Below are 26,519 nucleotides of genomic sequence, written 5' to 3' on the forward strand. Positions count from 1 at the left end.
CAATATGTTAACTCCTGTTGTAGAGAACTGCCAGACAGCATTCGTCCAGTGGTATCTGGCATTTTAATACAAAACTGGCCTGACTTCATACCTGGCCACAGACTGTGCTTCTGGATGACGACCCAGCATTGCTAAACATTCTGCTTTGATGATTTTGAAGCGATGGCAGGCAGGGGCATATTCTAGGGCACGGTCCATGCAAAAAACAACCTATGGGGAAGAAGAAAGCAAATAAGGTTCTTCATCCTGGACTCCAGAAATGTCTTGACTTTAGTTTGGTCACAGGCAACAGATTCAAAGGGAAGTAATACCAGAGTTTAAGAATATACCTGTTTAAAAAAAAAAAAAAAAAAATATATATATATATATATATATATACACACACACACACACACACCCCTAATTTATTTGATTAAACCACTGAAATGAGGAGAGCAGCTGATCCAGATGATAATGATGACAGCAAACATTTACTGAGTACTTTATATATTAACCCATTTAATGCCCACAACAATTTTCTGAAGCAGGTAATATTAATACCCTTAGTTTACTGATGAAAAAACTAAAGTACAGAGATTAAGTAACTTGTTCAAGGTCACCAAAGCTTGGACCTTGGACCAAATAGGAACAGAATTTGATCTTAGACACGAAGACTCGAGAGCCTATAACCTTAATCACCATGCTAAGGTGTCTCCTCCACAGGGAATCATATCGATAGTGACTGTGATCAAAACTCACATTCTTCTAGTAGAAAGACTATTATTTGCTACTTTGCATAATTCATCATGCTTAGCCTACTAAGTAAGACAAAGAATACCAAAAAGAGAACCTGCTAAAGAATCATTACTCCCTATATTACTGAAATTGCTCACAGTTCCCTCCTTCCTGTGGCATGAGCCTCACATGGTGGCCACTCTTCCACTTCCACTTTAGTACAGAAATATCCAATAATTAGTTTGCTTTCAATAGTCCTAAACTATACCTAACACATTGCTACACAAACCAAAAAGTTTCTCTCTCTCTCTCTCACGCACACACACAGAGCTGAGATTAGTTCAGTCTTTCAGCTTCACAAAGACTTCCATATATTCCTATTTTTTCTGAGTTTGTTCTCTGAGCTTTCACTTCGGTTTATCTGTTATTCCTGGGAAATCCTTCCTGAATCATATTCTCCTCCAAGAATAACTGACCCAATGGAGAAATCTGGAGTTAAGGGACACCCATTCCCTCTAAGAATCTGGTCATAGGGATCAGGAAGAGATGAAGTCTGAAAACTGGAAGCAGAAATAACTCAAATTCCATCAACAGGAGACTGGTTAGGCAACGTAGACATTCATATAATAGAACACTACTATGTGGATCTAAAATAGAATGAAGCAGCTCTGCATATACTAGTATGGAAAGACTTCCAAGGCCTATTAAGTGGGAAAACAAAAAAACAAAAAAAACGAAGTACAGAACTTTGCAGAGCGTTATTACCTTTCATGCAAAAAAAAAAAAGAAAGAAAGAAAGAAAGAAAATTAAGAATCTATCTTTGTATTTGTTGGGAATTCCCCGGCGGTCCAGTGGTTAGGACTTGGTGCTTTCACTGCTGGGGCCAGGGTTCAATCCCTGGTCGGGGAACTAAGATCCTACAAGGCATGAGGCGTGGCCAAAAAAAAAAAAAAATTCTGTATTTGTATTTGTTTATTTATGTAGAACAAAACTGTGGCAGTAAATATAACAAGAACAGTGGTTACCCTAAAGGGTGAGAAATAGGCAGATGGAAGACAAGTTTGGGGGGAGCACTTATCACTGAGTATTTGTTTATACTTTCTAGCTTTTGAACCAAGAATAGCACCTACTCAAATATTTAAATTTAAAAATAAAGGGAAGTAGATAAACACCATGAGCTGTTGCACTGGGAAGGCTTTCCGCAGTGTCAACAGAGCAGTGGTGGGGACACCTTTCCTTGAATAGCACAGCTTATGTTCTAAGGCCAATATGAAAATGCAGGTACTGAGTAGGGTAGTCATGGTGCTAATTTCCCCTCCTTAAACAGAAAAAGAATTGGGAGGAGAGCAGTCAGTCAAAATATAAGCAGCCACAACCTGCTGCCTTTGTGACGTTCTGTACGGAGATGGTTCAGCTCATGGTGGGGAGTGTCAGTTGGAGCCTCAGTGCTTCACTTCCCACCCCCATCTCCCCATGACAATGGACAGCTGCAGGCAAAGAAGATCTTTGTTTCTTCCAAGTTCATCTGTTTCCCCTGCCAGGATCATAATTCTTCATTTGTGACATCACCATGAACTACAGTGGGGGTGCTGGGATGTCACAAACAGAGGATTCTGTCACAGACTAGGGATTCTGGCTCCAGGGTGGGCAAGAAAGAAAAGAAACCCAAAAGACCACCTTTTGAGACAAAGCTTTTTGCCTATGCAAACCTCTAAAAATGTGACACGAGGCAGAATTGCTTTCCAAACACACACACAAAACAAAAAGAAGTATGAACTGCACTACAAAGACACTGTGGTTATTAAAACCAATGGACAGAAGAGGGACGCTAATAAGTTAATGCTGGGACTCTGTATAAGCTAACCAGATATTACCAAATAAAAGACCGTCACAGTTTGTGACTTAATGATTCTTAACTATACCCTTTCGTCAAGCATTTGAGTACCTGTTACAGAAAGCACTGAGCAAATTCCCACATATGAAGTGACAACTCCAGTCCTGGGATGATACAATATTAAGTGATCCTGAAAATTGATCCTGATCAGTGGTTTTTAACCCTTTTGGGGGCCACTTACCTCTCCTTTTGAGACTCTAGTGAAAGCTACTTCCAAGTTCCATCTAAAGAAGGGAATCAGGAACTACTCAGATGAGAGATAACCACTACAAACAAGACTTAGAAAGATACCTGGAACTTTGATACCTTTCCCATGTTTCACATAGGTCAATTCCTTTGGCATGTACATTTTTCATGTACTATCACACAGCTCCATAAAGGACAGTAGTGTGCTTCTGTGGAAAGGCTTAACATCAAAAAGGTATGATGACAGGTTATGTACACTATTCAAAAATGCAGAAGGGGCCTCTATTTTTTATTTATAGCTCCATCTAGATCACACAAAGCAGGTGTTAAAGCTAGCTCTCATTATTCTAATAAAAATGGGTTATCCAAACCTAATATTTAATTCCAACTGGCTTTTCCTCTACTAACCAGCATACCTGATATCAGAAACAGGAACGACGAACTCAAGTAACAAACTCATACTGCTTTTTATTATAAAGCGAAATATAATTAAGAAAATGAGCACCTTAACAAAAAAAATTTTTTTAATGTTGATGATGTGGAGCGACAGAAACGCCCATTCGTTGCTGGTGGGAATGCAGAATGATACAGTCACTTCTGAAGACAGTTTGGTAGTTTCTTGCAAAACATAACATACTTTTACCATAGGATCCAGCAACTGTGCTTCTTGGTATTAACCCAAAAGAGCTGAAACTTATATCCATACAAAAACCTGCACAGAGATATCCAGGGCAGCTTTATTCATAATTGCCAAAAACTTGGTTGTAACAAAATGTACCTCTGGAATTCCCCTCTGGGGAACAATGATAATGGGGGAGGCTACGCATGTGCGGGGCAGGGGATATATGGGAAATCTCTGTACTTCCCTCTCAATTTGGCTGTGAACCTAAAATTGTTCTAAAAACAGTAAATAAAAGTCTTAAAAAAAAAACAACAACAGGGAAAGAAAAGGTCAATGCCAAATTAAAGTGATAATTTACTATTCTACATCTTTTGTACCATATTACTCCTCTAATTACCTCAAACACACACACACACACACACACACACACACACACACACACACACACACACGGAACTTTGTGAGAAAAGTGTAGATGAGACTTCCTCACAGTTGTACTTTACCTTCCGAAAATCCCGCTTCTCAAAATCCGTTTCTGCTATTTTCTCATATTCTATGACTGCACTAGCATTCTTGAACTGTAACAGCAAAATCATATAAGAGAGTTTTAATGAAGCTGTAGATTCAACAACCAGAAAAACCAACAAGGACGTGATGAGTTTATTTCAAGAAAATCAGAACCACAGACTTTTCACAAATCAATTTGGTGAAGATGTAGCCGAGACTCCTTAACAGAAAGGTTAAGGCCCAACCTTTACCCTCAGTTTGAACTCAAGGTCAGAAACAAAGGAGCCATGACACGACATACATAAAATAAAAGGCACTGTCAGAGGTTCAGTGAGATTCTCACTAAATGCATCCAGGAGTAAACTGGGTACATATGAAGATGGAACTAAAACATCTTTTAGCTGTTACCAATTTAATCAGGATCTGAATTCAAATTTTTTAACCTCACTCAAATCAGTTCCTTGACGCATCTGCCCATCCCCCCAGCTATCTCAGAAACCCTCCAAATTTCACAGATTTTCAAAGCTGTAAATCGTATTCAAAATTCCTTTTACAGATAAGGAAGCTAAGGCTCAGAGAGACTATGAGACTTGCACACAGTCACCCAGGTGTGGCTGAGGGCAGAAGTGAGACAAGATCTCAGTTCTGATTCTCAAGTCACTACTCCTCCCAAATATACCACCCTGCTGTTTCTTCTGATACAGACGGCATCAGACCCATACCTCCTGTTGTGCCTGAGCATTTTTGTGATCCAGTTCTAGGGCTCTCTGGAAACTACGACGTGCCGCCATGGCATTCCCTAGAGATAGGTGGCATTTGCCCTCTCGTAGATGTCCCTAGAAGAAACACAAAGAGGGAAGAAAAGGAGCATGACTGGCCAAGCCAAAAGAAAACAACAGCAGCGACAGGCACACAAAACCAACAAGGGATGGAGCAGTGGTTCTCAACCAGGGGTGATTCTGCCCTCCATGGGACATGCAGTGACGTTAGAGATATTTTTGGTTGTCACAGCTGGGAAGGGAGGAGGGTGCTACTCACATCTAGTGGCTAAAGGCCAGGGATCTGCTGAAAACACCCTATAACGCACAGGATAGCTCCCCACAATAGAGAATTATCTGACCCCAAATGTTAACAGTGTCAAAACTGAGAAACCCTGGGCTAGAGGAACTCAACTACAGCAACTCAGACCCCCCCAAACAGCCCCATTACATACCCGAACAAAACTGTCATCCAACCTCACTGACTGCTGTGCATCTCCGAGAGCTTCCCGGAACTTTCCGAGCATCATCAAGGTGGCTGCTCGATTCCCATAATAGCTAGCATTTTTAGGACACATATCTACAGGAAAGAAGAATGTGAAACAAAGTTTAGCATGGGTCACTGCTTCAAAAACTCAGGGGCCGTCTCCCTCAGAACTATATCAAGGCAATCAAACTATAACAGGAATGCTGACATACTCTAAAAGGCCACAGCCAAATTTTTGACTACTTGGACAAATACTTGGACAGCAGCAATGGTGCAACCACTTTACAAAGACAAGTTATTTAAAAATAATTTATACTTAGCTTTAAAGTGCACTGATTATCCTTTATGAGTTAAGGGGTTAGCATATTTGTCTTCTTAATGATTTGTGTTTTATGTAATAAGACATGAAAATGAATTTGCATTTGTTGAGTTGGGGGTGGGGAGCCTGTAAACAAGTTAGGTGAGAAAAATGCTGGCATGGGATTAAAATATACTGGCAAATTGAGCATGGAGGTAACTAAGACTTGTTAATATCTACAAAGGCCATTTTCTAAGATGGCAAATGAATTGGCAATGGCTGAGATGCATTTAGGTGGACAACTTATTGCCATATTATCTAGAATTTCTGGAACTTCCTTTAATTTGCCAAATGAAGAACTACCTGCTTGAGCTAGAAAAAGTTATCCCTCATAACAGGGGGCCCTAACCCCCGGGCTGCCGACCGGTACCGGTCCTCGGCCTGTTAGGAACCGGGCTGCACAGGAGGTGAGCGGCGGGTGAGTGAGCGAAGCTTCATCTGCCGCTCCCCATCGCTCCCATTACCGCCTGAACCATATCATCCCCTCCACCCCGCCCCGTGGAAAAATTGTCTTCCACCAAACTGGTCCCTGGTGCCACAAAGGTTGGGGACCACTGCCACTAAGGTCATTAAACCCGAAAGACTGCACACAGTAACAGTTATCAACCCACTAAGCAGAAAGACTACTTCTTAGAGAGGAGCTATTTATAACAGTATTTGGCAGGGGCTTCCCTGGTGGTGCAGTGGTTAAGAACCCGCCTGCCAATGCAAGGGACACGGGTTTGATCCCTGGTCCGGGAAGGGTCTGGGAAGATCCCACATGCCGCGGAACAACTAAACCCGTGCACCACAACTACTGACCCTGCGCTCTAGAGCCCTCAAGCCACAATTACTGAGCCCGCTCGCCGCAACTACTGAAGCCCGGGCACCTAGAGCCCGTGCTCCACAACAAGAGAAGCCACCGCAATGAGGAGCCGGCACACCGCAACGAAGAGCAGCCCCCGCTCGCCGCAACTAGAGAAAGCCCGCGCACAGCAATGAAGACGCAACGCAGCCAAAAAATAAATAAATAAAAATTTAAAACAACAACAACAATATTTGGCAAATTATTTTCCAGTGTATCCCTTCTCACCTATGGCTTTTGTATAATAGTTATAAGCTTCATTGTAATCTTTCTTGGCATAGTATGCATTTCCTTGTTCCTTGAAAGACTCTGCTTCCCTGAAAAGGAAAGAGAAAGAGAATCATGTTACTATACCCAGGGAATAACCCCTGTAATCTCATGGGAGCAATCTTTTGGTCTAGAGCCCCCGGCACATTGAGCTGAAAGTTAATGTGATACTTGAAGGAATTTATAGATTTATTTGATGGGCTGATGGACCAAAAGGAGGTGCTAATGAACGAATCCAAGTTCTTCAGATGCTATTTTTTGTCACTTAGATACATTCAAACTAAATCAAGAAACCTCTCTGATGTTGCCTGACCTTTCCTCACTACTCCTACCTGTAATCATTCCCCTTAGGACAGGCAAATTTAGACATTCTCTCACAGAGACGGAATTTTTATATTTATTTCCTTTACACTGTGTCACAACTTCTGCCTCTTTAGCAAACTTACAAAAAGTCAGTTATAGGTAATGCCGTTCAGGGGCAACTGATTTCTCAATGTGAAATGGTCATATTCTTGGAGTTTTAATGATTTATTCTCTTGAAAACTGGCTCATGCATTTGTCACTAGAAGGACAAACAGAGCAAAAGCAGGTGGCAAAGGTGTTAAAAGCATAGCATATTGGTGTTTAAGATGGAGGACAGAGTTGAGTGACAGCAGAGACCAAGAACTTGGATGACAGGGACATACAAAATATAGACTGCCAGTGCCATGCTCTAACAAGTACCCACCTACTGATGCTCTCTGCCCATCACATCTATGTGGATACTTAACTGCCTCCTCAACCATCCCTCTGGTACCTTGTATAACCACCCAATTGGGTGGTTATGAATATCAAAAATTCTGCCCTACTCCCAGATCCATTTTTTGAAGCTGTGCATGAGACAAACTGTACCTTCCAAAAGAAACAATGATATATAATTGCAAATTATATTCTTGACCAAAGAACTAGAATCAAATCAGACATGACCAACAACATCTCAAAGAACAAACTTGTAACCTCTATCAGAGATACCCAAAATCACTCTAATGAGCAATTTGAGTGACAAAGATAATTCTTTACCAAAATGATTACTGCAACATAGCTAAATATCTGGCATTTCTGTTATAAGGAAGAATCTTTGTTTCTTTTTCTGTCCTCCACACATGCTAAAAACCCAGTTCAAGGGCTGCCTGAAGTGGGGACAAAAATACAGTTCTTAACCTTGGTGATGATATAGGAGTTTACAGCTTGATTCAATGGACATCGGCAATGGGAAGATTTGTGATTTTATTTACTCACGTATTTTAAACTACAAACTGGCAAAACCACCCTCCTTTTATTGAGGCGATCTCCCTTTCCATTCTTCTCCATCACTGTCCTGGAAAGCCCTATTAACAAGGAAAGTCTGCTAGCAGAAAGGAGACGGAAAATGGGGAATTTCCCTAGTGGTCCAGTGGTTAGAACTCAGCGCTTTCACTGAGGGGGCCTGGGTTCGATTCCTGGTTGGGGAACTAAGATCCCACAAGCCGTGTGGCATGGCCAAAAAAAAGGGAGAAGGAAAATGGAAATGACCTATAAATGTTGACAGATTTGAACTGTGATGGATTTGAATAATTTTATTACACCAACTGTCACAATGCTGTAAAGAGGCCATCTGCTATTAAAAGTTCTCAAGAAGGATCCCACAACTGCAAGACTTATAAGACCGAGCACAATCCTTCCACATGGTGAACAACTCTAAATTAAGCCAGGCACTATGAGAACTATGAAGAACCTATCCTTTAAGAGCAGACATGCCAAAAGATTTGAAGAAGGGGCTTCCCCAACACTGGATGTCAGAAGTTGAATTAAACCACTATGAAGAAATGGAGTAGTAAATTCAAAAGCAACAGGCCCAAACTGTACCTGAAAAGATCTAGCCTTCTATTCAGTCAGCTAGTGGCTAAGACCACACAAATCCTTGAGGAAAACCAAAGGCATCTGGGCACTTGGACAGACGTTGTATCAGCATATAAAGCTTGTGAGTCAAAGGTGGAACAATCTGTAGAGATACAGAGAGATGCCCTTTCTTTCCTGAAACACTCACTCCAGTGGAGGCCATGAGTTCAGCACTGGCTTTCCAGCAAAAATGTAAAGGATGACTTCTGTGGAAAATCAGTAATTATTACTGAGGCCAGGTACTTTCCATACATTATCTTATCAGGTGAGTTTCATTATTTCCATTTTTCAACAGAGGAAATTAAGGGTTAGAGATTAAAAACTGTCCAGAGGGTCAGGGTGTCAACCCAGACCTGCAGGTCCGAGAGCTATGCCCTATCTACTATGCTAAGCTCTCTCTCTCTAATGCTCATCTCTACCTATTGCCTAAGATTTTAAAAATTAATCTGTACTGCTAAGAACAATGAATATGAATTTCTTTCAACTAAAACACAAAATAGCCCCAGCGTATAAAACCCAACTCCAGAACTGCAATCTGGATTTAAACAAGCCAAATGACATTCCTAACCATCAGTCACAGAGGAGGGCTCCTTTCCCTTTAAGATGCAAGACCTAGTGAACTGGACTTTGCCTCCCCCAAGAAATGCATTTCATTTTAGTAAATGGTGAGTAGATTCCATTCTAGAGCAAACAAAGCGAGTAATGTAAAGTCAGCCCACAGCAGAAAGAACAAGAAGAATTGTGTTGTGACACGTTACCATGTTTTTAACTTCACACTGCACAGCATCAGGCCAGAATTAGCTATTCCCACACAACTGCCTCATGAAAAGGACTTATTTTCATAGAAACATGGTTGATTAACAGCTGCCTAAACAATGGGCACTTAGTGCTTTTAGACTGAATGCTTATTTTTTGCCTCCAGGTCCAACGCCCAAAGTGGAGTCCCTCCGTCATCTTGAACCTCCCCACCAAATACACGACAAGCTTTAACCAATGGGCCTGACCCTGCGAGACCAGCCGAGGAAAGAGTGGATCTTTGGAATCCAGCATGGCAGCAGCAAGAACTGAACAAGGCTGCATCAGGAACAATTCCAGGGTCAAATCCATTCAAGTCCTGCCTGGGAGTCTGAGAAAGGGCTGAAGCTTGTTCAAGTTGCCCTTACAGCAAAGGGACTGAAGGATGAGATGTCAAAGGCGTAGGACTGGAAAAGAAGGAGAAGAGCTGGTTAACACTGGAATTGAGGGCAATCTGGCGGTGGCATCACTTCACTCACTGCCAGTCAATTCATTTGAGAACCAAGTGAGGTTACAACATGTACCTAACTAAAACACATCAGTACTAAGAAAGGAAGAATTAGGATTAACTGAGTTCACCTGGATTAGGTAAAAAAAGGAACAGATTCCAAAAGGGACTACATTAAACTACAGATTATTTTCTATGGCCACAAAATAAAATTCAGACTAAACCCTGAAATATAACACCACATCAAAATATAGACTTGGCCATAACTGACCCGATGACGCTATTAACAGACACTGTATCTCTAGTGCATTTTCAAATTTTCAAAACATTTTCAATGAGGATCTTCACAACGGCCTTCTGAAGTGGTGATGGTGATAATATCACATGTCCTCCAACCGACGAAGAGCTAGCGAGGCACCCAAGGTGGCTGCATAGGTTTCCTAAATCTTAGAGTCCCATGTTTTCCCCACTAGATCCTGTGAGTGGCAAGGTTTTTCGATTAAAACTAATTTATCCAGTTCCCCACCCAATCCTTGGATCAACTCTAAGCAGAATAAGCTTCGCTTCTCTGATTCACCAAGAGATGCTGGGAATGACTACCTCTACCAGACCAGTCCTTTCGCTTTAATAGCCAGCAACAAACTCCTGTGAAAACAGCTTGTGAAAGGTTTTCCAAAAACTCTGCCCTCTTTGGATGTATGATGGGAGGGTGTCCCACAAGGGGATCAGCGCCAGAGGGCCAGGCCGGCCTTCTCTCTGACAGACATAGGTAAGGAGAATACATTCTACTTTTGCTCTCCTTTGCTATTTTAAAATGTATTTATTTTTCAGAAATAACCTCATCAGGGCTTCCCTGGTGGCACAGTGGTTGGGAGTCTGCCTGCTAGTGCAGGGGACAGGGGTTCGAGCCCTGGTCTGGGAAGATCCCACATGCCGCGGATCGTGCAACTAGGCCCGTGAGCCACAACTACTGAGCCTGTGCATCTGGAGCCTGTGCCCCGCAACGGAGGGGCCGCGATAGTGAGAGGCCCGCGCACCGCAATGAAGAGTGGCCCCTGCTTGCCGCAACTAGAGAAAGCCCTCGCATGAAATGAAGACCCAACACAGCCAAAAATAAATAAATAAATAAATAAATAAACAAACAAACAAACAAAGTAGCTATTAATTAAAAAAAAAAAAAACCTCATCAATCAGAAAACTGCAGTATGAAAACCTGCTCTTCTAACACTACATGTGCATGAAAAATCTGTATATCCTCTGATCACACAGTTCCATTCTCTCTCCCCCAATTTAGCACTCATTCATCACAGATGCTAATTACTCCAACAAACACTGCCAAGGGAATCATTTGGTATCACACAGGTCTTAGCAGGGCTCAGCATCATGTGATCAAATCAGACAACTTGGGCTTATGATCACCAGCCAACTTTGCACATTTACAGCTAAATTAAAAACAAATTAAAACACCACAGTTGAAATCGTAATGTGCCCCAAATTAGATGCTCTATAAAAACTTCCATTTTCTCTCTAAATACTTCCAAGTTGAACACTTAAGCAATATCTTTGCCTTAGGCCAACTAGTCTATCTTCTAGAAATTAAAGAGGTATTTAGAAACTTTACTTAACTCTCACTAAGGCAGGACTCACTGGCAAGTAGTTTTTTAAAAAAACGTCTCAACATCTCTGGGTTCTCTCTGGAATTACTTCACGTGTATATTTGTAATGTACCATTTTTAGATTTATTCTATCCCACTGCATGAAAAATAAAGACTAGCATGGCTTCACTATTCTACATTTGCAACTAAGGAAATACTGATTAGATTTTTGAATGACCAAGGGCAGGGGGGGAAGCGGGGAGTGAACCACAGTGTTCTTATTTATCTCAAGTATTTGGCTAGAATAATGTATTTTTAATAAAGTTCCGCTCTTCCAATAGCCATTAATACCAGTTTAAATCAAAACAGACGTAGCAGCTTGAATGAGATCTTTTTTTTCTTTTTCTTTGCATTTTCTTGATGTAGTCTGCTACTCCAGAAGTGGAAGAAAAATCTACTAAAATTACAACTCAGGACAACATAATTTCTTGTTAGAGCAGAGGAGTGTTTAGGGGCCTTTGACCTGGAGACTATTTTACTGGCAGGAAGAACTTTAGAGAAAGATATCTTTCCTTTTTTTACCCTCAGGCTTTTAATAATAATACTTTATACTGCCAATGAGTCAAATATCCTTTATGCATTCCTATTATATTTACTACTTCCAAAATGTCACCCTTACTCTAGATTGTTGCACCCATTTCTTTTATTCAGTCAAATTTACTAGTTGCCTGTTGATCAAGGAATGCCCTCCACCCTTCAGAATTTACGGGATCTTGGCCAGTCTCAGAGTAGAAATTCCTTCCTCCTTCCCACAGTACAAGACCTCTTGTCCTCAAAGGCATGTCACAGGGCCTGTTTCATGTTGTACTCTCTCTGACCTTCATGAGAGAGTAAAGTAAAAGGAGCCCAGGAGCCTAACTTTTACTCCATCTTACCAAATGCATATTATTTGATTTCTTTCTTTTTTATCCTCTAATCTAACAATTTAAGTTTCACATGGATAGGTGGAAGCCATACATGACCGGGAACAATTCCACAGATAAGAGTGTTTGCTAAATGCAAGGCGCTAGATGCTGAGAGCAAATAAAGGCTTCAAAAAGGTCCAGAGAAAATAGAGGGTGGACTCTATCCAACTTCTACCTGTTGGTAAGGGTGGGCTACCCAGCTTCCTTTACCCAATTTCCTATAGAATAGGCAGCTTCTGCTTTCACTTAAAAGCCCAGTTAAAACACCCACCCTCCCCCCAAAAAGAGAAGGAGATGAAGATGAAAAAAATATACCAGTTCAAACTGTCCTCCGTCTGGACACTCGGGGAATCTCAACAGGGGCAGAGCCAGAAGAGACCAAAAGGCACCAAGTGCAGTCACAGATACAGACTACACAAGGCAGCAGCACTCTCTGCTGCTCAAGTAGGGAAGGACACCAGGCAACGCACTGGAGGTGGCTGTCTTATTCAGCGGGGAAAAAGAGCAAGCAAGCAATCAATCAATCCGGATGGAAATTCCATCACTGCAGGCAGAAGGATATTCACACAGAAGTAGCAGCCTCAACTGTGTTAAAAACTTCTGCTAGTTCCTTAAATGGGAACAATGCCACAATCTGTGGCATCTACCTAACCTTCATTTACCCCTGGGGACAGGAGACACAACCAAGAAGTTGCTTCTGAGAAATAAGCTTCTCAGAAGCTACTCTGAGGACACAAGCCACTGACTTTTGCCATTAGCCAGAGACTTGTTTTCATAATATTTTCCCAAACCCAGCATTTTCTATCCCTTGGTTTCCCATTCTGTGACATCTCCCACTACCCTCATGGGGACACTAGCACTCATCAAAAATCTAGAACTGGGCTTCCCTGGTGGCGCAGTGGTTGAGAATCTGCCTGCAAATGCAGGGGACACGGGTTCGAGCCCTGGTCTGGGAAAATGCCACATGCCGCGGAGCAACTAGGCCCGTGAGCCACAACTACTGAGCCTGCGCGTCTGGAGTCTGTGCTCCGCAACAAGAGAGGCCACGCTAGTGAGAGGCCCGCACACCGCGATGAAGAGTGGCCCCCGCTTGCCACAACTGGAGAAAGCCCTCGCACAGAAACGAAGACCCAACACAGCCAATAAATAAATAAATAAATAAATAAATAAATAATTTTAAAAATGAATATCTGCTTATTTAAAAAAAAAAAAATCTAGAACTGGGGAATTCCCTGGTGGTCCAGTGGTTAGGACTCTGTGCTTTCACACCCAAGGGCCCGGGTTTGATCCCTAGTCAGGGAACTAAGATCCCACAAGCCATGTGGTGCGGCCAAAAAAAAAAAAAAAAAATCTAGAACTGAGGAACTATAATTAGGAAAAAGGTTGCTTTCTGAGTTTTTTTTTTTTTTTGGTGGGGGTTGGGGAGAGAGGGGGGGAGATGGAGATGGGAACCAGAGTCAGGAGTCTAGACTGTCAACTGTTATTTTGCTTCCCAAGTTTTTGTGGTTCTTCAGTTCATCAGGTGGTTGACTGTCTCAGAGCAAACTGCCGGAGGAAGAATTCTCAGGACAGAAACTCCAATAAGAGAGGGCCCTGCTTGCCTCACACACCCTCCCCAAAAGCCTAATATTAGAATCAGAAAAGACAGTTAACACTTTGCTTATCTGACAATCTGGCCACCCCACACAAAGTCATGGGCCAACAGAGTATTAGGTCTCAGAATCAGACACTGAAAGTCAAATATTCCTGCTCATATTACCATTCTCAAAAGCCTCAATCACTCATACCCCTGCCATGGTGGGATAAACATAGAAACTGCTGTTTGGATCTGCATGGGAAAGAAAAAAACTGTCAATCCAATAAAATGAATAGACTACTGGAAAAACTTGCATGCTGAATCCTGTTCTTACTGCTGAAATCCAGACAGTTTAAAAGAATACCTGGAACGACCTCTAAGTAACTTCCACATCACTCAGCACTGGAGAAAGGGGACCAAACATTAGTGGAGTAAGGGAGAAATGGGCTCTCAGAGAGACTTTGCATCAGACCACAAGGCACCCAGGCAGCCACCGACCATTGTTCTCCAATCTTCTAAAGTCCTAGAGAAAGAAAGCAAAGGCAAGTGCCCAGTATGCAGCTTTTAAAAACTTAAAAAATATTAGCTTCAAAGACTAAACCAATTCCTGGTTGGTTGGAATGTACAATAAGACTGATCTTTAAGCCAATCAGAGTTCTGGCCATTGGGAATGAACTAGACACTAGAGCAACTGCCACTCACTTGGCCCAACATTTTATTAAAACTGCTCAATTTACCTGGCTTCAGTTAATACGTGAATCTGAATTAAACCAGCAAGGAACAGAGAGACCCTTTCTCTGTGCTCTACCTTTGCTCCAGTAAAGATTATTTAACAATTTTGCCACTTGTTAATACCAGGGTTCAATCAATTATTTGCTGGTATTCAGGATTCTGTATTCCTAGGTTTATCCCTTCCTTAACCATGACTTATTTGTCCCACTTCTTCATCTCTGACCCCACACTTAAGTATACCAAAATGAAAGTGAAGGCTGAAAGCAGTGTTTCTCACTGATTTGGGCTCAAGGTCAAAGACAAATTCCCATTCAGTTTGCAGGCTTTTTCTAGCTGCCTGCCCTGGAACTTCAAGAGAAAGTTTAGGGGGACACAAGCCTAAGAATTTGAAACAGAGTGGGGAAGAAGGGGCAAAAGTAATCCCACAAGCTCTGCAGTTAAGGCCACAAACTCCAAAACACCCCAAGAAGCTGCAGTTAATAGCAACTACAGCAGCCCCCGGGATATGGATTCAGGGTTCAGTGCTTCCCACCAATATTCATAGAAAAATAAAAGGCAAAATCCCAAAAGAGTTTACAATACCTAGGTACTAAGAAAGGGCCTATTAATAATTGTTCTTGCTCTCCTCCACCAGGAAAACAGACACTGAGAAGTTAAGATTATCAGCCCAAGGAATCAGGTAAGGATGCCCTTGGCTCCTAAATCGATGGCTTTGGCTTCCGTTGGTTCTTTCAGACCTCACTGCCCAGTCAGGCCAGATATATGCTGAGACACAGAAGTACTTCCTCTATTGATTAGCAACTTGAAATCCTTCGATTTTACCATAATAAAGACCACCTACGGAGACCAAACTGCTCCCCAGTCCAGGAAATGTGACCAGAGAGCCTTCACTCAAGACAGGCATTCATATATTAGGTAAAACAATCAGCAACTTCCCAGGAAAATGTAAGTTCTTAAAGTAGCTGAAATGTAAAACCTCTGAAATTTAGTCCTCTGGCTCCCCAAGCAGCTTTATCTATTCTGGTGGGCAAAGAGAAATAATAATCTTCATGTCCAGAACCCTGATCTATTTTGGAGTGCCAACTAACATATCTTTTACTTTAGCTTCTCAGCTGCTATGAGGGAAAAAGAACTTTGTCCAGAGTGACAGGCAAAAAAACTGAAGTCCATTTCTTTTTCTGTCGGGACTCTAAAGCTAAGGAAATAAAACATGTAGCCATTTAAAATGCTACAACCATGAGGTCCAACTTCTTGAAAGTTCCTCTCTTTGCCCCCCGTGGGACTGTGACAATTCAGCAGCAGCAGCAGCAGGATGCCCTCGGGCCACGATGCAAGGAAGGACTCCTTCCTGGACTTTACAAAAACAACCCAAGAGACCCATCAACTCCTGTGTCCCCTAGTGAACTGGGAGTAGGACTGTAACACGAGACACGAACTTGGCCAAATAACTAACCACGTCAGATAGTAAAGGGCATTTGTAAGAGATGTGCCTATCCCTGCCCTCTGCTGTGGCTACACAGGAGGATTCCAGGATATGTGAAAAATGTAAAACAACCTTCCTCCAAAACTTCTAAGTCACCACTCCATTTTCAGCATTGGAAAGCTACACATAAACAAGGCTTTTTCTTACTAACAGAGCCCAGTATTTACCCTCCTAAGGATGCCTTATATGGCGGAAAGTCAAATGGTGATATTGTTATTTCACTATATTTTCCTTTCGATTTTTTCACATAAGTGGTATACAATAAACATTTACATTTGATTATGTCTAAAAAAGATCTATGTAAGTATGTTTCACATATAAGTCTATTTCATAAGAATGTGTTTTTCAGTTATAGTTTTTTTCTCTTAGTGGCAGAGAAAACAATCGCGCATTTTACAACCAATGACATCTTACAACTCCATGAAATAAGGCAGTTAACATCAGTCAACACCCTCCCTTATTCTGTTTACTGCTATCAAATACCGTACTTTTTTTGTGTCTGATGTGGTCACATTACGGCATCACCTGTTTTATGTTTTTCATGATAGAATACCATAAAAAGGCTGATTTTTTTTTTAAGGAAAAGAATTTGCTTTACATACGAACTTCGAAGGGAAATTCAAATTAAGGACAGTGCCTACGTCAGAGATTTATACTAAGTAGGCTGAGTTAAATTACATATAGCCCAACTCCCTATTTATAGCACAAAGAACCACTGAACTCCTTCCGAACACAAGTAAAGTAAATCCCTACAATTAATTTAAGTTCCGCCTGTATTGGTGGGAGTTTTGTGTCCTGTTTTGCAGTTCCTTAATGATGCTGATGATGCTTAATTCTAAACACCTGGAAAGAACTGGTTTGTGAAACCTCAAAACCAGGAACAGACAGAGACTAGACTCTGGTTTCCTGCCTTCTCTGATATCCCAGGGACCTACTACACTTTGTCAAGGCTCTCAGCTCCTGCTCCCAGCAGGTCAGGAACCTGGGACACTGGCTGTAGTAACTACCCTTAAGCTTGAAAACTATTCATTCTGCCTCCCTGAGTACCTGATGTTTCAAACCTGGACAGTTAAAAAAGGAAAACATTCTCGGAATCCTGATTTCAGATCTCATGAACTAATCACCACCTCGAATCCTCCAGACTGAAGCCATAATGGGCTTGGTATAAAGACATGAAATATGTGAGAAGGAGACTGAGAGAACTGTAGTCAGTTAACCCGCGGTTGATGAGGACAGGGCTCCAAACTTCCAGAAGCTTTTCGTTAATTCTGCTCCAGAATTAGGACAAGTATGACTACCCACAACTGTGTTCCAACCCCACTTCCAATAACCTGCCTTAGCTGTAGCCAAAATCCAGAGCGTTCTCGAAAACCACTCACTCTGCAGCTCCCTTGCCGAGTCCGGACTGGCAATCTCGAGCCACTGCGGCTCCCCGGCAGAGCCAACAGCGCCCAAGCAGCTGCCCTCCTCCTTGCTGCTTAATTTAAGAAACAGCCCTGAAAGAATGAGGACCTTAGAAAGGGTGGAAGGAGAGGGTTTGACGTGTAGAGCACGAGACAAAACCCCTCACTCTTCTTTCTCTATCACCTTCGACTTCTGGGGTAACCGAGGGGCCGCCAGGTCAATAATAGAGACACACAATACCTCGGGCCCAGACTAGCGCTCGCTGGGGTATAATTACGGAGGAAAGGGGGTGAGGACAGCAAGAGCTTCGGAGACGCAAAGGACTAAGAGACAAGGTACAGAAGTCAACAAGAGAAGGAAGGGGTCGGGGGCGACGTAAGAAGGCGTCATCACAACCGCGCCGCCCCCACCCCCACCCCGCAACAGACCTCCGAGATCCCCTTAAAGACCCGGCCTCTACAATGAGGACGACCTTCCTCTCTGCTGGGCAACAACGCCATGCCTCAGCTCCTCAGCCAGGCGGAAGCAGGAGGGGAGGGCAAATCTCCGAGAGCGCCCCTTCAGGGGGTCCATCCGGACTCGATCTCAGATGGGGGAGGGGGGATTCTCGGAGGGCGGGGCATCGCCTCTGTAGGGGCTGCACCACGGCAAGGACGGTGTTCCCGGAGCCATGGAGCTGAAGCCCGCCCCTTCCCCTACTCTGCCACCCGCTTACCTCTTCGCTTCCTCGTCGTCTAGCAGATCTGGCTCGGTCTCCGCCATTACCACATCGCACTCCGCGGCAGCCGCCATCTTACCGCCGGGACCAGAGAGCCGGGTGGGAGGTCGGCGGTGAAGAGCACTTCCGGTCGGAGCATCGAGCAGCTCGGCGGCGCTGCGCCCAGAGGGGCTCCCTCGGGCCCGTCTACCAGCGAGAAGCTCTGATTGGGGCCAGAGCGGCCTCCCGCCCCCGGAGGTCCAGGGTGGTCTCCTCGCCGGAGCGGGGGCCCAAGGACGGTGTCTGTGCGTAGGGGGCGCCACTTTACCCGTGGGTCGGAAGGGGGGATACAGGAGGGTGTTGCCTCTCTAGGCTTTGGCTTTCCTCAGTATTCTGAGAGCCTCGTTGCCATAACAACTTCCAATCCTAGAGAGTCTCCTGTGAGGTTCAGGGAGTCTGAGTTGGGTAGGGACGCGGTGACCCAGGACTCTGGAGAGAAAGAGCCCCCCACTACTACCTTCCCGACCTTGGAGTATGTCCACAGCTTCCTCCTGCGAAAGGCAAGAAGAGACACTCTGAATCCAGTTTCCCCAGCGTTCATCGGCCCCTGGAAGCCCTGACCAACCAAGCCAGGGGAACGCAGGGCGTCTTCACACCGCGCCTTTCATCCCCTCTGGATCTCCAAGCACCAACTGGTTCATCACCCTAATGACGCTGACGCTTTTATGAGGCTGCTTTCATGTCAGCCGCCTGGGAATGCCATCTCAGCATTAAGCCTAGGGAGGGTGGCACAGGGCCCCAGACCCTGCCCTGGAGTTTATAAGGCAGCTCGCGGGGTGAGGTCCCTGCTCCACAATGTCCTCAGTGCTCCCAACCTTCATATAAACTCTGTGCTCAGCACGCTTGTCTTGCCAAATGCAGTCTGGATTGGGAACTCAGAGAGGGCAAGGACACAGCCCTTCGTAGTACTCCCCTTCACCCAAACCAATAATTTTTGTGGACTTGAATTAAATTGGGGTTTCCTGAGGTTTAAACTGGGGGAGTTTGAGATTAAAATTTTAGAGTTAAAGGGTACTAAAATAAGAATGGGTCAAGGGAATTTTAGAAGGATTTACCCCACCCCCCCAGACCCCTGACGCCTTCGCTTCTCCAGTAAAACAGTCTGTGCCATTGTCCATAGGCCGCTTGCATGGTTCTTCCTATCACAGTGCTGAGGGAGCTGAAATCACACCTAGCACTGGGGAGCGGAGGATGGGAGAGGCTCAGGGGTTTGGAAGAGAGAAGTCATTCATCCAGCCAGTCATTCAGCAGCCCTCTCCTAAGTACCTACTTTGTGCTGGGTTGGGAGAGCGCAGACTCAGGCCGTCTAACCTGCTTGCCAGTGGCTCATGGCCTACAGTCTAATGCAGGAGGCCCATCTGTCTTTAACCATCTTCCTCCTTTGTGTTCTCGGCATCTAAAACTCCCAAGTTATCACCAAGTCTTGTTGATTCTCTTACCAAATGTCTCCCAAATCTATCTCCTTTCCATCCCAATTCAGATTCTCATCATTTTTTGGAAAACTTGGAATACTACCATAGTCTAACTAACCCCAAGTCTCACCTCTCTCCAACCTTCACTCTTTTACCAGAGTGACCCACTTAAAAGCAAAAACTGATCATGTCACTTCGCTGGCATAAGTCCTATCAATGGCTTTCCACTGCTGTTAGGATACAGTTTGAACTCTTTGGCCAACACACAGGCCTTTGATTATTTGGCTCCTTTCTACCATCAGTAATGAACCCAAATACTTGTAGTTCCAGTAAACACCATGACTCTTGCCGTATTTCCTCCACCCTTTCCTCCCACACCCTTCAAACTTCAACACGGACCTGACCCCTTCTAGGAAGGTTCTGCAGAGAACGTGATGCCCACTGCCCCCAAGTTAAATGCCCTTAGTTGTGCTCCCATAGCACCTCTGTAATAGTTCTTACCATGCTGTACTGTAATTGTTGGTTTAGATGTCTAGCTCCTCTAGATGGTAACGTTCTAATGGGCGGCAACGGTGTCTAATTCCTCCGCTTTTTCTCAGCACGTGGTCCTGTACCTGGCACAGAGTAGGAGCTTAGAAGACATTGGATGAATAAATGACTGAGTAAACAAAGTGTTACTGTAGTAGCCTTTAGAGAAAGAACATATGGGCATCTGAGGCACCAAAACAGCACCCGGCCGGTCAAGGGAGCCTAGAACCCTGTGCCCTGGCGACCACCCAGCCCAGGTCCCGGCCGTCATTTCCCCGCCGGCCTCTGGAGGCGCTGTTCGGCTGGCGCCCGCTCTCCGCCACCAAAATAGGTCTTGCGGGATGGAAACTACGGGGCGGGGCCAGACGGAGCCCGGACGGACCCGGAGGAAGATCCGAGTGTTTGCGGCCGTGCTGCCCCACCCCTGGTCCCGGCGCGCGTAGAGGGGCCCGGCCGGGCTGCAGCGAGGGTCCCAGGAGGTACGGAGCTGGGAGGCCGGGATCGACCACTGCTTCCGGACGCTTTAGGTGGCAGGATTCCGATTCCCTCTGGAAGCCCTCTCGTGGGGAAATCTGTTCCGGAGGCCCGCCTAGCAGTCTCTCTTGGGGTATCCCTTAATTGCGGGGCTCACTATATGAGGCCCCTCGCGGGGAGGGGGATCTGTACTAAGAGTTTCCTCTGGAGAGGTTTCTGTTTAAGATCCCTTTGGGGAGTGATCTCTGTATCTCTCCTCTCGGGGTGGGGGGGGGGGGTGCTCCTTGTCTGGGGCTCCTCTGGGAAGCCTGTGTTTGGGATGCCTTCGAGGAGATCTCTGTTTGGGACCTCCAAACAGAGAAGGGATTTCTGTGTCTAGGCCTTATCTGGGTTTGTCAGCCCAAGAGAAACAAAATTTTTCTCTTTTCTGAAGCGTTTTTTTCCTTAGATTCTTTCACTCTTTTGTTTCTTGTCTGATGTTTTCCATCTTAGCCATGGCCTTGCTGGGAATTCGAGGGAACTAATTGTCTGGATAAGCCATACGGGAAAGCAAAATGTTCTTCCTAATTGTTCACTCTCCCCAGGAAGAGTGGTATAAGACAGATCCACACAAAATAATAGTCCTGCTTATTTCTCCATGGGGTCGTGGTTAAAGAGACGGAGCTGAGCCAGAGCTCCCTTCAGCAACTGGTCCTCCACATCCTGTGCACAGAAAGGAACCTGGCTAGTGGTTCCTTTAAACCAGCGACTCTCTTCCCCCTTTATGGCAACGCTTACCGAGCACCCGCTCTGTGCCAGTTACTGGCCTCGTACTGGGAATAAGATGGATAATATACAGCTAACTGTCCAGTAGTGTATATAGACACATCACTTCAGTACACCCTGCCTAGGGTAGCAGACAGGGCCGAACCCCTGAGGCCATGCGTCCACTTCAGAACTTGCGTCCTCAGTCAAGGGAAGTTTGCCCTCGGTTTTGATCCTGCCTCACCCAGTGTGCTTCCGTTCTTCAAGGTTGAAAGCTAAGCATGGGGAAGAGCTGCAAGGTGGTCGTGTGCGGCCAGGCTTCTGTGGGCAAAACTTCAATCCTGGAGCAGCTTCTGTACGGAAACCACATAGTGGGTGAGTGTTGCCGGGCGTGAGGCGTGGTGGAGGAAGTGGAAGAATGAGGAGAGGATTTGATCACGACACGAAAAGGCTAAAGTTCGCTCCTGCTGGTCATTGCACCGAAAGATCCCAGCTCTACAACACTGAGGACATCTGGAAAGAGAAAACCCAATGTCCGAGATAGGAAGGAAAAACTTCCGCGTCACACTGTGTTTAGCAAGGTATCAGCGTGAGATTAGAGCTGTTCCCCCAAGTTATTCCAGTCTGGCCAGACTCGCAGTCTTTGGCCCTCTCTCCTCAGCCCCCATGTTCCTTTCTCTCCCTGTCTGGTTGGCCTGTTGTTAGGATATATTCAGTCACTCATGTTCCCAATCTCTCTTCTCCCTAGAAACAAGTTTTCTCCTCATTTTGTCCCAGGTTCTGAGATGATTGAGACGCAGGAGGACATCTATGTGGGCTCCATTGAGACTGACCGGGGGGTGCGGGAGCAGGTGCGTTTCTACGACACCCGGGGGCTCCGAGATGGGGCTGAGTTGCCCCGGCACTGCTTCTCCTGCACTGATGGCTATGTCCTGGTCTACAGCACGGACAGCCGAGAGTCCTTTCAGCGCGTGGAGCTGCTCAAGAAGGAGATTGACAAATCCAAAGACAAGAAGGAGGTGTGTGTGGGAACCCTGGTGGGGAGAGAGAGTGGGCCCTGGGCTGGCTTTGGGAGGCCTGGAAAGGCTCTGTTTTTCACTTATTTGCCAGGACGTGGGTTTAGAGCTGGAGGGCGGAGATGGAGGCCACTGGAGGGTGTCTTCACCCCTGGAGGTGGCCGTATGTTGAGGCAGCCCAACCAAAGAGGCTTCTCCAGTTTAAGATGTCCCCACTAGTCTTTCTTTATAATGGTTCTGTGCTCTCCCCTGTGAAGGCCCTTTTGTTCTCAAATCCCGCTTTAAGCTGCAGGCATTCTGGAAGCGCTTCCTCACCGGTTACTTAGCCAGCAACTAACTGACTGCCAGTGGTGATCAGGCATTGGTGACACAGGGCTTGTAATGGAACTCCTCCAGATGGAGGCCCCCGTCCACAGTTTCTAATATAGGAAGAGGTGAGACATCAGCCATTGAGACTTCCCCTCTCCTAGGACTCCGAGGTGGAAACGGTTGCTTTTTCCTCTCCTTCCTCTGTTCAAATTCTGGCCTCCATCTGGCACCCCCTCCAGGAGTTCCATTACAAGCCCAAGGTGGTCACTGGCCCTCACAACCATTCCTGAGGTCCATGCTACAGCCACAGGCCTCTACTCTGTCCCTCTTCCCCAGGTCACCATCGTGGTCCTCGGCAACAAGTGTGACCTGCAGGAGCAGCGGCGTGTAGACCCGGATGTGGCCCAGCACTGGGCCAAGTCGGAGAAGGTGAAGCTGTGGGAAGTGTCGGTGGCTGACCGCCGCTCACTGCTGGAGCCCTTCGTCTACCTGGCCAGCAAGATGACCCAGCCCCAGAGCAAGTCTGCCTTCCCCCTCAGCCGCAAGAACAAGGGCAGCGGCTCCTTGGATGGCTGAAGAGCTGCCTTGCCAGCCCTGGAAGATGGGTTGAGGGGAAAGGGAGGGGGGGTTTTAGGCAAGCTGTCCTTCCCAGTCAAGGGGGGAGCTCCCCACTAGGCCAGGCAGCTGGGCTGTCCCAGGCTCAGGTCACTTTTGCTCCCTCCCAACTCTGGGAAATGCAAATAGTCTAGGTTAGCGGCCCCCAAGCCCCCCAGCCCCCATCCTGCTGTATCCTAACAGCAATGGAAAGCCATTGATAGGATTTATGCCAGCGAAGTGACATGATCAGTTTTTGCTTTTAAGCAGGTCTAGGGTGGTTTTGGATCTCTGTCCCTTCTACCAGCCCTGGACAGAAAGCAGAGCTGTGTGTGGAAGCGCCCAGTCTAGGGTCTGATTCCTATCGCAGGGGTCTTACACCTCCGGGTTTCCTGCCAATCTCACACACACACACTCACACGCTTACGGCACCAGCCTGGACTCTAGAGAAAGGGCATCCAGGTATCTCGTTTGTGTGTGTGTGTGTGTGTGTGTGTGTGTGTAGATGTGCACACGTATGTGTGCTGGTGTTCGGGGCGCCTCCTCATCCAACACCCTGACCTCTCTCCTGTCCTCTCCTGGGCTGAAAGAAGCTAGCCTCCTGGGAGCATAATTTTCTGTTTCAACTCTTCCTCCAGCTGCTTTGCTTCCTCTTCCTGCTCAGGGAGCATTTCCTTGGTTGAGGTGGAATGGAATGCCGACTGGGCTGGGAGTCACCAGCTGGCTTTGTGGCCCTGCGAGGCCTTTCCCCTCTCGGGGCTTCAGTCTTCTCATCTGTAAGGTGACGGCAGTTGCTTAGATGATCTAGATCCTCTCCAGCCCTGTGTGGGTTGTATACTGCCCATGGTTGGGCTGGCTGCGACTGTTCCCTTAGCTTCTCCCCTTTCAAGGTGCTATGCCTACGGCCCTGGAGGCTGGGACACTGCTCCCCGCCCCCCAACCACCAGGGGGCAGGAGTGCACTACCCACTCTAGTTGCCAGAGTGGCTGCCCAGTGCCCGATCAGCGGACCTCACAGCCCTGGGGACTGGTCGTCACCCTTTCCTATGGTTGTTTTCAGCTGAAAGCTGGACTTCTATTTATGAATTACCTGTGTTTATCTGCCTGCCACCATGATGGAGGCTGGGCAAGGTGCTCGTCTAGCCCTCCCTTCTTACCTCAGATGCCTGAACAGAATAAAGCCGACCAATAGCAGCTTCTCAGGAGCTGCCAGATCTCTGGGGGCTCAGAAGGGTGGTTACGCTTCCAACACTCTGTAAAGTGAGCTGGTAACCCACAACTTCCCATGCCCACTTCGTGCTTCTGATGTACACACCTAGCATACGTGAAGACACTACAGCCAGGTGACCTCCAGTACACGCCCCTTCTCCCCAAGATGGGAGAGGTGAGCAGGGTCAGGTGGCCCAGGCTGGGCGAGTTAGGGCGTGTACAGGCTTGGGCTTAAATTGATTTATTGATGCATTGGACACAATAAAACCACAACTGTTATCAAAAAGTTTCCCACCCTCCCCCCTTTTTCTTGTTCTCCCATTGGAAACAGCTTTAAAAAAGAAAAAAGATACAGGTGGATACTGGCAAAGTCCCATATTGTGGGGTGAGGGTGGCAGTGCTGCTGGGGTGGGATGGAGGTCATGACATTAATTTTGACAGCATGAAAACGGGTCTTGACAGTGGCTCCGAGTGGATCCCAATACTCAAGAGTCACAGTGAGGGGGCCTTCGGATGCTCGTGGGGGAAGGGAAAGCTGAACTGAGCGCTAGGGGCCAGTTTGGGGTGAGGAGCTGGAAGGGAAAGCTCTTTGTTTGGGAGCCCTGGGGAGATTCAGTGTTAGCTGGGTCCACAGTCTGAGGGAGACCCAGTGTCACCCCCCTTCCCCCCCCACCCCCGCCCCGAGAGCTGGGATTCAGGAGGAATCAATGAAAGGCTAAGGGGAGAACGTGTGTGGGACTGATCACTTCCTCTGTTAAAAACTGGGCCCGGCCAGCACATTACCCTCGCCTCCCCCGTTGTAGCCCCATCCTGTCAGAGCGGATGGAAAGCCCCAGAGGCTCGCAGCTCCAGCCACCCCTTGGCTTTGCCCCACTTAGCACTGCTCCCTTCCTCCTCCACAGTCTTCCACCACACCCCCATGGTCAGCCCGTCCAGGTAACCTTGAACCCATTCCATCTTGAGACCCTGTGGTTGGGCTGGCTGTGACTGTCCCCTTAGCTTCTCCCTAGAGACGGCCACCTCAACACCAGTGATTCTCTAGAGAATCCAGTGAATGGGGAGGGCCTCCCCTCCCCGCCCCCAGGGCATGGGAATAGAGGTCGGGGCTAGGAGAAGGTAAGATTCCTCGGACCTCGGGCCACGTGAGTATAGGTCTTGAGTGGGAGAATGAGAGCACCACAGGGCTGGGGCTAGGATTTTGCATAGATCTTTGGATTTTCCAGTTTGTTCCCCATAAATCAGGATGGGAAATGGAGGGGAGCCCAGGGCTAGCCCTAGAAGCCTGGGGAAGGGAAGGGTGCAGATGGATGGTCCTTGGGCCGGCGGGGGGCATTAGTTGAATCCCCAGTGCAGATTGAGTGAAGGGCTCTTAGCATTAGCCCAGCTCTTCCTAGATTGGGCAGGAACCCCTAGGCTGTAAAAGGCAGTCTCCTGTAGGATGTAGGGAACCGAGGCATCTTGGGGAGAGGAGGAGGGGGAGGGCAACTGCTGGGAAATCAGCCCCGGGCTCCCCAGGAGGGCTAATAGGGGGCAAAGACGATGGGTCCCGTGGCAGGGCGAACGGCTCCCGCTGGGGCGCGAAACAGAGCTGGGCCCAGGATCGGAGGCGGGAAGAGGGTGGCTGCCGTGGGCGCAGGCCGGAGGGCCAGGGGCCCTGGGAGGGCACAGATGGTTGCCGCCGCGGCGGGGATCGGGCTGGGCAGGAAGCGGGCTGCCAGCGTCTTGGTGAGTTGCTTCTGCAAGGCCAGTTTAGACTGCAGAGAAGAGAGGAAAGGACTCAAGTCTCTGACCCCAGGAAAATCCTGTCCCCTCCCTGGGCCCCCTCCTTGGGCTTTTTGCTGCGGGGGGAAAAACGTGACTGTCAGGATTCCAAACCTAAATCCTACTCCCTTCCCACCCCCAAACATTCATTCCAAAGGGCTTT

The 26,519-nt window shown here is 46.4% G+C and overlaps 3 protein-coding genes and 1 long non-coding RNA gene across 20 annotated transcripts in view; 2 read left to right on the plus strand and 2 right to left on the minus strand.

The window, feature by feature from the left end:
* Positions 1–18,937, minus strand: part of DNAJC7 (DnaJ heat shock protein family (Hsp40) member C7) — a 30,559-nt gene extending 11,622 nt beyond the window's left edge. The window contains exons 1-7 of one of the 4 annotated variants that reach the window (XM_082371420.1): positions 18,269–18,937; positions 9,719–9,757; positions 6,600–6,688; positions 5,138–5,262; positions 4,647–4,760; positions 3,921–3,995; positions 92–210 (exon numbers count right to left, since the gene is read on the minus strand). In XM_082371420.1, coding sequence (XP_082227546.1) covers positions 92–210; positions 3,921–3,995; positions 4,647–4,760; positions 5,138–5,262; positions 6,600–6,688; positions 9,719–9,757; positions 18,269–18,345 — 638 coding nt within the window. In that variant the 5' untranslated portion in view covers positions 18,346–18,937. Of the gene's footprint in view, positions 1–91; positions 211–3,920; positions 3,996–4,646; positions 4,761–5,137; positions 5,263–6,599; positions 6,689–9,559; positions 9,758–18,268 lie in introns of all 4 variants that reach the window. The other 3 variants (XM_082371423.1, XM_082371421.1, XM_082371422.1) reach the window with 3 other exon arrangements.
* LOC309618132 overlaps positions 1–26,519 on the plus strand; it is a 155,347-nt gene that overhangs the window by 58,821 nt on the left and 70,007 nt on the right. The gene's annotated exons all lie outside the window — the stretch shown is intronic.
* NKIRAS2 (NFKB inhibitor interacting Ras like 2) lies at positions 20,570–24,881 on the plus strand. 3 transcript variants are annotated; one of them, XM_082371433.1, is made up of 4 exons: positions 20,570–20,729; positions 21,736–21,843; positions 22,246–22,487; positions 23,130–24,881. In XM_082371433.1, exons 2-4 carry the CDS (start codon positions 21,750–21,752, stop codon positions 23,367–23,369), a joined length of 576 nt encoding a protein of 191 aa, XP_082227559.1. In that variant the 5' UTR covers positions 20,570–20,729; positions 21,736–21,749; the 3' UTR covers positions 23,370–24,881. The 3 variants fall into 3 exon arrangements, with proteins under 3 accessions (XP_082227559.1, XP_082227561.1, XP_082227560.1); XM_082371435.1 differs by having other exon boundaries at positions 20,592–20,729; positions 21,736–22,049; XM_082371434.1 differs by lacking the exons at positions 20,570–20,729; positions 21,736–21,843 and adding an exon at positions 21,850–22,049 and having other exon boundaries at positions 22,217–22,487.
* ZNF385C (zinc finger protein 385C) overlaps positions 24,821–26,519 on the minus strand; it is a 56,964-nt gene continuing 55,265 nt past the window's right edge. For all 12 annotated transcript variants that reach the window (XM_082371385.1, XM_082371395.1, XM_082371386.1 and 9 more), the window contains one exon: positions 24,821–26,349. In XM_082371385.1, coding sequence (XP_082227511.1) covers positions 26,116–26,349 — 234 coding nt within the window. In that variant the 3' untranslated portion in view covers positions 24,821–26,115. The remainder of the gene's footprint in view (positions 26,350–26,519) is intronic.

The sequence above is a fragment of the Balaenoptera borealis genome (genome assembly GCF_965194805.1).
Source record: "Balaenoptera borealis genome assembly, chromosome: 20".
NCBI lineage: Eukaryota > Metazoa > Chordata > Mammalia > Artiodactyla > Balaenopteridae > Balaenoptera > Balaenoptera borealis.